The 9855-nt window shown below is 21.7% G+C and overlaps 2 protein-coding genes across 2 annotated transcripts; one reads left to right on the forward strand and one right to left on the reverse strand.

Moving 5' to 3' along the window:
* Positions 1 to 1103: 1103 nt before the first annotated feature.
* Positions 1104 to 3436, reverse strand: LOC105361370 (E3 ubiquitin-protein ligase Mdm2-like). The gene is made up of 4 exons (XM_011498525.1): positions 3318 to 3436; positions 2928 to 3079; positions 2660 to 2836; positions 1104 to 1562 (listed from the first exon to the last, which is right to left on the reverse strand). Exons 1-4 carry the CDS (start codon positions 3406 to 3408, stop codon positions 1212 to 1214), a joined length of 771 nt encoding a protein of 256 aa, XP_011496827.1. The 5' UTR covers positions 3409 to 3436; the 3' UTR covers positions 1104 to 1211.
* A 5095-nt stretch (positions 3437 to 8531) lies between these two features.
* Positions 8532 to 9772, forward strand: LOC105361372 (U6 snRNA-associated Sm-like protein LSm8). The gene is made up of 4 exons (XM_011498528.1): positions 8532 to 8876; positions 8956 to 8996; positions 9094 to 9221; positions 9544 to 9772. Exons 1-4 carry the CDS (start codon positions 8846 to 8848, stop codon positions 9632 to 9634), a joined length of 291 nt encoding a protein of 96 aa, XP_011496830.1. The 5' UTR covers positions 8532 to 8845; the 3' UTR covers positions 9635 to 9772.
* The last annotated feature ends 83 nt before the right edge of the window (positions 9773 to 9855 follow it).

A 9855-nucleotide genomic window follows, 5' to 3' on the forward strand; every position in this document is an offset into this window, starting at 1 on the left:
TGAATAAATGATGTTGTATCTTTAAGAATTTTATTACACAAAGATAGTTCTATAAATGGGGCTAATAAGATGTATAATTTAGAATAATAGTTTTTGTTATATTAATTTTCTCGTGGAAAATAATATAATAATAATTATTAATCATATAAGATAATACAAACATATTAGTAATATTGTATAACTACATTTAAGTTATGCAGCAGAGTAAATTATAAACAAAATATTGACTTATTTTAAAAAACAAATTGGGTTAAAATATTAATGTATCTTACAATACAATACAATCGTATTATAATTGAAAAATGAATTATTGTTAAGAATATATTTATTAATCTAATGACAATAGTTTTAACAATTTTTAATTTACACTAACAAAAACATTCTTATCCAAATATCCAATTATAAAATCCTATAAGTATAAACGTTTTAATTTAATTAAAAAAAAATTCACTAATATTCAACAATGTAAATTTATGCTTTTAAAAAACAGCCAATGAAATGACGCCACTAAACCATACATATGTGTGCTACGCAATTAGTATTATAATTTATTACATACAATTAAGCATATATATTTCTTTATAATTTTTTTTTTTTTTTTTTGTGAAAATGATTTAAAAAATGATTTAAAAAATTGGATACAAACAGTGATATTTATTTATCTATAGAATAAAGAAATATTTTATTGATAAAACAAAATATAAGTTTTGCAGGAAGTGATATATTGTAAAATTAATAAATACAATATAATTATAAGCATTATTATACTTTAATTTAATAATAAATGAGAGACAGAGCTAACAAAAAATAATAACAATTTTAGGACAATTTAAAACTTTGTAGAAAAATTATACTTCGATTTCTTATCAGATCGAAAATAAATACTGAATTAATTGTTATAATCTATTTAAATAATTCTAAAAATACGCTAACATATTGCATAATTATAAATAATGTTTCAAGATTGAATTCACATCACATATACGAAATTCATAGATTTCGTTTAAGCTTTAAAATGAGTAGAATACAAGTCCAGCAGTCTCACTATATTATAACTATTTTTAATGAATATTCACATTCATAATAAATAGATAAAATTCACATTCGAATTTGTTCTTTACATCTTTGTGATTGTAAAAATTTATTATAATACAGTTATTAATTCATTGTCATGATTTTTTACATTATAATTTACAAAGAAGCAGATAGTCTCAAGCGTAGAATACCTTTAATATTTGACTAACTTTTCGATTGCAAATTGGGCACCGACTACTATTGGTCATCCAAGCCTTCATGGCACAACCATAGCAACAACATATGTGCGTTATTTTTCCATGCACAAAGGCGCCGTTTTTTGGTTTGACGGTGCAAATAAGGCAAAGGCTTTCTGTATCTTGTATCGGTCGATCACTAGAAGAAACTACTTCACTCTTTACTTCTTTCCACGATCGCGGTTCTTTTGGAAACATACTTAAAGATGACTGGAAGTTTCTTAAAGTGCTTTCTTTTCGATGTCGATGTTTTCTCCTCGCTTCATATCGTGGGAAATGTGTTTTTCTTAACTGCAATAATATAAAAATTGAATGGTCATTTTTATTTTATTTTTATTTTTTAAATAATGTATTCTACCATTATAGATATATCCTATCTACAACTTAAGCAAGGTTTACATACATAAATGTATAATTTAAAGTTTACAGTTCCTAGCAATAATTTATAATTTAAAAATTTGCACAATATTTCTTATTTAATGATTTGTATATAATATTGTTTTAGAAAGATTATTATTTTTATATAAAGAAATATTAAAAACCATAATGATGCACGTGGATTATCCAATTTTCGTGAATTAAAATATTTACTAGTAGTAAATTTAATTAAATTAATAAATAGAAATCCATCAAATGAGTTATTTGTATCTCGTTCAAAATATTTTTGTAAATATTTTTCAACTATTGCCATAATTTTGACCTTAAAATATAAAGTAGTATAAAGTAGTTCATAAATTTTATGTAGAAACTGAGTGCTTTCCTCGGTATATTAACAAAGCATAAATACAATATTTGTTTATTGTATATATTCTGAATAAAATATATATGTATATTAATCATATGTGTAATTAAATTATGCTTAATTGAAAATCTTATTCTATTTCTATTTTCTATAAAGCGATTTTAATTTAATTAAAAATGAATAATCAAACATGGAAGTTTAAAATAATTTAAGCATCTGGTCAAAAATTTTAAGTATACAAATAAGAACAATTAAATATTTCCAGAACAAATATCAATAAAAATATTTTGAACGATTCTTTTAAAAAATCATAAAATTATTTTATATCAATTAGCAAAATTTATAAATTTAATTCATAATCTTATTCTTTATATACTTGACTAATTATTGTAAAATAAAATAATTACAGAAAATAATTGTTAAACAAATTATAATTTTTAGCAATATGTTGAATTCTTATATAAAATAATATTTATGTAATTATGTTTTTATTAAGCTTTATTTGTTTGGTTGTATTTAATAATTAGACATTTTTAATCCAATTTTTAAACTGCCTTTTACATAAGAAAAATTAATACATAATAAAAATTCTTCTAAATTTAACATGATAAATAAAATTTATACAGAAGTGAATAAACATATTTACCTGATAACAATTTTTACAGTAACGAAACAAAGTATTGGTATTTAGATTTTTGCATTGAATACAAATCAAAAACTTTGTCTTTCTTATTTCACTATCGATAGAGCTTACTGAATCATTACTACCATCAGCTACTTCTTCTGATTCGCAAACACTTACACATTTAACCTCCAACTTATTCTGAAAATAAATCTGCAGTTAGTATAAAACATAAAAAAACGTCTGAAATACTGAATGCGATAACTATATAACTATATTGTACAAAAATTACCTCAGGCTCTGATGATGATGTTACAGCCATCAATGGATTTTCATTTTCAGATCTTGAATCTAGCTCATATTCTAAATTTGCGTTAGCATCATTTTCACTACTGCTCATCCAACTGTGAGATGTAGATGTATCTGATGTATCACGTACATATTCTGAAAATTAAATAATCTTTTAATTATTACAAATTTATTGTATAATTAACAATTAGTAAAAAAGATGCATAAAACTATTAAACATTTATGTTTAAAATATAAATTTATAATGCACGTTTAATGTTTAATTTAATATTTCAAAATACTAATACAACTTTAGAATTGTGTATAATTGGTTTCTACTCTTTTAGATTTTATTACATTTATATCAAACACACGAAAATATAATATAATTTACCTGTTTCATTTTCTTGCATAGAATAAATTGATTCATCATCTTCATCTGTTGGTAATGAAGATTCACTTTCCAAAATAAAATACCAACCCATTTTATTACTGTCACTGGATTGCCGTTCATCTTCTGAAAATATGAAAAATCAGGAATGTTTAATACAAATTAAGACTAAGAAAGGAATAAAATAATGAAAGAGTTACATTTCTTCTAACTTTGATAACAATGCATAATATTTACCCTTATTATTATGATTATGACAATGTAAAAGTTATTTTGACTAAAAATACTACCAAAAGTAATTTCATAATAAATAAAATATAATAAATATAAAATAATAATTATTATTTGAATTCTAGGTACTTATTCCTACATAATAAAAAACATAATGTGTAATTATTTTGTTAAATAATGACAAAAAAATATATCATTCTGGTATATGAACAATGATTTATCTTATTTAAAAATATTATGAACATTTATTTATATAAATTAACTGTATTAATAATATATGTTTAATTTTATTTTATATACTAATATTTAGTATTATGGTAACATATGCATAAACAAGAGAATTTAAATTCCATTGTAGTAGAATAATAATTATTATTAATAATTGTCACTAAAGTCAAAATTAAAATAAAAACTTATTTTGTTCATCGGCTAAATTTGTAATTTGATGATCATATTAAAATATATGATACCCACAAATAAAATAAAGTCTAGGAGCATATAATGAAGTGTATCACAAAATAGAAAACTATTTTGTATATAAGAAAATATTAAATTATTTAAGAATTCAATAATTGTTTCACCAATTATTTTGCAGAAATAAAATTCAGTTTATGAAATAAATTATAATCAATAGAAGACAATGTAATAAATAAAGTTATTTAAGAATTAAAAAATTAAGTATTTACAGATTTCAAAATATACAAGTATTGAACACTGTGATTGAAAATACAAATTGTTTTTCTGTGAAACAGGTATAGTTATATTATTTTTTTTTTTTTGTTGTCATTATAATTATTATTATAATTGAGTTCAATGATTCACTCGTGATTGTAAAAGACCAAAGAACATATATCATTATTATAAAACATATCGATCTAAAAATCTAACAAAATAATATAACAATAACATAACAAATAATTCATTGCCTAATCAATATATTTACATTATAACAAATCTTCGTTTTTAATATCACACTTACTATAATTATCAATATTAATTGAATAATAAATGATTAAATAAAACTAATTTGGATATAATTTATTATGATTTAATTAAATGTACAATTTAAAAATTTATTAATTTTCCGTAGAGAAGAATCTTATTTTGCTCGGTAGGTTATATTATATTATATTGTTTTATATTATTTTTAATCTATTTAGAAATTAATTTTATTGCGATTATCATCGCATATATGAAATATACAAGAAAAAGACACTTTTCAGGATATGAGAATTGCATTTGATTGATATTTAATTATGAATTTTAAATCAAAATAAACAAAGTTTAGCGGCTCGTAAAAAGAGCATAGAAAAAAAAAAAAGAAGTAGATAGATAAAAAATAACTATAAGCGATGAACGGTTTTTCGAAATAAAAATCTCCTTCTTTAATAATTAATAACAAGGCCATGTGAAAACATAAATTTACAATTTTCTTTAATTAATAAATACTTAATTGAAAAATTATTTATTCAAACTTTTTTAAATATCACAAGTATAAAAGTGAAATTAAAGGGGAAAAAAAAAAAAAAAGTATTTTGAAAAATTAAAAATAATAGTTAAGACTTTTTTTTATAGAACTTCCTGTATGCAAATAAATAAATAAATAAATAAAATACTGACCTATTGATGATGAATTTAGAACTACACTCATAGCTATTTGGTCTAGTGTATTATGGCACCAATGACTAGACTTGTACTGTCAACATACGACTGCGAATTATAATTTTTATATATTGAAATGCCGCATCCGATCTAATTACAACGCGGCATGTAAAGTAGAACCTGCGCAGAACAAGTTCCACGTTATTAGTTAATATTTCACCGCGTACTATGAATTAAACTTCATCTTACAAAATATTTCATGTTTCAACATTACCTTATACATAAATATGTAAAAGCTTCTATTTTTTTTAAGTGTAAAGTAATAGTAGTAGTAACTAAATAATAAAATATTTAATTATGTGTATATAATAAAAATATATTCCAAAGGAATGTACGCTTTTGAAACGAAAGCGTAATAAAAAGAAAGAAAAGCGTAATATAGGAAAATAATAGGAAAATAATAGGAAACTATAAAATTATTATTTCAATCGCGTCACGAAAGATTTTAAAGGGCTGATATAAAAGTGAAAATGAGAGGATTAATAGATAAAGCAATGTATATATTACAAAAATTCGATTATATTTAAAGACATAAAGTAAAACGGAATAAAAAATTGTAAGAACAAACAAGATTTAGAAAATAATAGACAGGAAATGATATAAGCTGTAAGAACAAGGGTAACTGTTACATAATAAAAAAATATAAGGTCATAAATAAACGATATAACAATAAATTATTATCTAATTCATAAATAATATAAATGTAATTTATAAAATTATGTTGTTTTTTTTTTCTTTTTCTAAAGGAAAATAGATTTCTTAACGGGTAGAAATTTTACGCGCTAAGAGAAAGTTTTGCCTATAATATAATTGTTTTAATATATTTTTATTCACAGCGAATGATAATATATTTTCGAATAATACAATTGTATGCAATACAAATAGTAAGATGACTACGTGATTGCCTTATCCAGCAATAATATAAATGAAATTACTAATTTCCTTAGAGCTCGATTGATCATTTTAGAGAATTTGATTTTTAATTGTAATATAAATTCAATTATAATGCATAAATAATTGAGATAATAATAACTTTTACAAAACATAATTTAACAAATTTTTTAATTAATTACAATTAATTATATATATATATATATATATATATATTAATCTTTGTTTGGTAATAATATATAGTTATATTATTTAAAGAAAATCGAATAAAAAATTATTATGAATTCGAAATAATTTTAATAGTACTTATGGAACGCTAGCATGAAAAATCACAATTGTCAATTCTTTTTAATATGTCAATTTATTGTTAAATGATATTTACAGATTTTCATGTATAAACCAGTAAATTTTACGTACTATCCTGTATTTATAATTCTATGTAATTAGGGGTCAGAGCTATTAAAGTACCGTTAGCTTACGTATGCGTTCTAAACGCAATTTGCAGGTAAAAACTTGTAAATGAACAAACGGATTCTAGGAAACGACACGCGCCTGCACCAAATTCTTAATGTTGTTTTGATATAGCTATTAGACTATTACTGTAATTTCGGAAATTAATTTTTACAAGACCTAGTTGAATATACTTATATAGGTATGCCAATTATCAATAATAATCGATTACCTTTGGGCTGCTTATATTAAGCTCATATTGAATTTCCAAGAAATATGTATTTGACCAAATGAGGTAATAACATTTTTTAAATATACATACTTGTCGATTTATTTTATTTAAATTTTATTTTAGTTAAATTTAATATCCCTATAATGATGTGATATAAGATATAGGAAATTTTATAATGTGTTAAATGATAATACAAAATGAAATCAATTTTTAAACTTACTTATTAGAATTTTATTATTTTACTACAATTATTGTGTTTATATCATTTTTTTACTAGACTTTTATATAATTTTATTTGTACATTTTTATCATAATTTATTATTATTTTTATATAAGTTTAGATATGTTTTTATAAAATCAGCCCATTGTAATGGTACAAAGTGTTTGAATTATTAAAAAAAATTAATAAAGTTTATAATATTATAATTTTTTTAGAAATGTTACCGATACCATACAATTTCCACAATCTATAATCAAGCTGTAGTGCTTCCTTCTTAGACATATAAAGTTTTTAAATAAAAAAAAAATCACTCTTAATGAACCTTATTTTTGGATAAATAATATAATTGTTAAAGAAAAGAATATTAACTCCCAAATTTCTCATTAACTATTAATTTATAACGACATATATCGTATAGCACTATTAAAATGTAACTTAAACTATAATATGTAATTTTTTTTATATTAAATTTTTTATCTTGACCTTTTATTAATATGACATTCTATGTTAGTATAAAAATATGTCTAATATAATATTTGATATTTTAGCGTTTCTAGTCAGACTATCTCTTAAGATTCAATTGTTACTGATAAGGTCTTTTGATGCGCTTTTATGTATAAAAGACTAAACGTGACAGGAATAATGTGTAAAATTTATTTAATATGAAGAACATCTATAGCTCCGAAATATATAATAAATTCCTTAATTAGTCCATAAAGAAGTAAAATTGTAATAAATTATAATGATAATAATAAGTTTTACGATGGGGTATGACGTGATACGTTGTACTTTTGATATTATTATTTTTATCAACAAATTTAGTAAATCAAAAAATAGAAAAATATGATTATTAACTTTTTATCTGGAATTAGAAAAAACAATGTAAGACAATAAAAATGAGTCATACTTAAATTTGAATAATAAATCAGATTGAATTTTGTATTATATTTATTAAAATTTGGATAATAATTCATTTCTTTAACCGGTAATGATTTTTAAATTTCAAAATTTTAAATATATTTAATATAAGATTTAAGTAAATTAATTTTTTCTCCGATAATAATATGCTTTTGTATTACATTTAAAGCAGTAAAAAATTATTTTCATAAATTATAGTACTATTTCTTTTAAAATGAAAAAAAAAAAAAAAAATTCGAAGGTAATTGGAATGACTCAAATGAAAGAGAATTTACTATAATTCTGTTACGATTTCTTTCTGTTGTCAATTAAGTTTTTTACCTTATTTGATGATGAATATATGTAATAATAAAATTTCTTTTAAATACGAATTTAGATACGTGTATTGTATGAATATTTGGCATCCATAAATATTTTTATTTACGATGAACTTACAACATATGTGAATTACATAAGCATTTAATATAAGGTGTAGAATGTTTTATAATCGATATAAAAGACATTCATTATAAAATTCATACAAAATGTACATAATCACTTTGTACGTAAAATTTATTTAATCTTTATTAAAAAAAAAAAAGATCAAATTAATGCAAATGGATGAAAACCATTTGCTACTGTTTGCTACTTTTGGGTCATTAGCTTGACGTCTTATTCATAATAATATTATTTTTAATTTATTAATCATTTAAACTAATTTATAACGGATGCATCGAAATTGAATTGATTGAAAAAGAAACTATTTTAAGAATTCTGACCATCAAATACTGAAAAACCATAAATTAAAATTAATCAAGAATAAAAATAGCGCTTCAGTGACTATTAAACAAACTGTCGTTTTCCCGTTGTTTCTGTTTATATTCTTTAACCTCCAAATATTAACGTGATTTTGTTTCGTGTAAGTTCATAAGAAATAAATATTTTGCAATGGCGTCGGGTTTGGAAAGTTATGTTAATCGTATCCTTTTAATAAGTAAATTACTTACTTTAATAAAGACATCCAACGATTTATTTTTTCTTACATAAATTAATTTCAGATACTGTTTCTATTATTACATCTGACGGTCGTAATTTTATTGTAAGTAAGCTACATGTAATTATTCAGTGTAACTTTTAATATACAGCTTTGAATATTTAGAGCTACACAATCATTTGTTTAATGAATTTCCTTTTAGGGTACTTTAAAGGGTTTCGATCAAACAATTAATTTAATCTTAGATGAATCGCACGAGAGGGTCTATAGTACAACACATGGAGTTGAACAAGTTGTTTTGGGATTGCACATTATTAGAGGAGATAATGTGTAGGTATTCATTTAAATTATTATAAAAAATCATACATACATAAAGAACTTCATTAAAAAGTAATTGTATCAATATAATAATTAGATAATGTATGTTAAATTATATACAATTTATGTAATCAATAAAAAAGTTTGACAAATTGTATATATTTTTCTATAGTTGTAACATTAGTTTTATACTGTACATTTTATTAATATCTCATATTATTCAGAATTACATAACACATATTATTATTGATTTCAGCAAGATTTTATTATATTTATAGTTTTATTCAGAATTTGTATATAATTCGAAGTATAAAATAAAATGAATATATTTTAGGGCTGTCGTAGGTGAATTGGATGATGAAATGGATGCTCGTTTGGATTTATCAGTAATACGTGCAGAACCACTTAGTTCTGTAGTACATTGAACAATAATATATATTAATTTGTATTTATGTCGTTAAAAAGCATATAAATATGATTGTATTTTGATTTGCAATCACAATACTGTAAATAGTTATATTATAAATTCTAAAATGCGAAGCACAAATTATGTAAAAAAAACTCTTACAAATAAATTTTTTTTTAATAAAAAATTTATTTCATGTTTGATATCTGATAATAAAAAATTAAAATTCCATAGTCCAGA

This window comes from Ceratosolen solmsi, unplaced genomic scaffold (genome assembly GCF_000503995.2).
Source record: "Ceratosolen solmsi marchali unplaced genomic scaffold, CerSol_1.0 scaffold30, whole genome shotgun sequence".
Taxonomy (NCBI): domain Eukaryota; kingdom Metazoa; phylum Arthropoda; class Insecta; order Hymenoptera; family Agaonidae; genus Ceratosolen; species Ceratosolen solmsi.

Bases quoted from the DNA above. Each gene is read 5' to 3' on its own strand.
- LOC105361370 (XM_011498525.1), bottom strand. From the start codon at position 3,408: ATGGGTTGGTATTTTATTTTGGAAAGTGAATCTTCATTACCAACAGAT. The intron at 2,837-2,927 runs GTAATTTTTGTA...ATTTATTTTCAG, and splicing joins CATCATCATCAGAGCCTGAG to AATAAGTTGGAGGTTAAATG. The intron at 1,563-2,659 runs GTAAATATGTTT...ATATTATTGCAG, and splicing joins ACTGTAAAAATTGTTATCAG to TTAAGAAAAACACATTTCCC.
- LOC105361372 (XM_011498528.1), top strand. From the start codon at position 8,846: ATGGCGTCGGGTTTGGAAAGTTATGTTAATC. The intron at 8,877-8,955 runs GTATCCTTTTAA...AATTAATTTCAG, and splicing joins TTTGGAAAGTTATGTTAATC to ATACTGTTTCTATTATTACA. The intron at 8,997-9,093 runs GTAAGTAAGCTA...ATTTCCTTTTAG, and splicing joins CTGACGGTCGTAATTTTATT to GGTACTTTAAAGGGTTTCGA.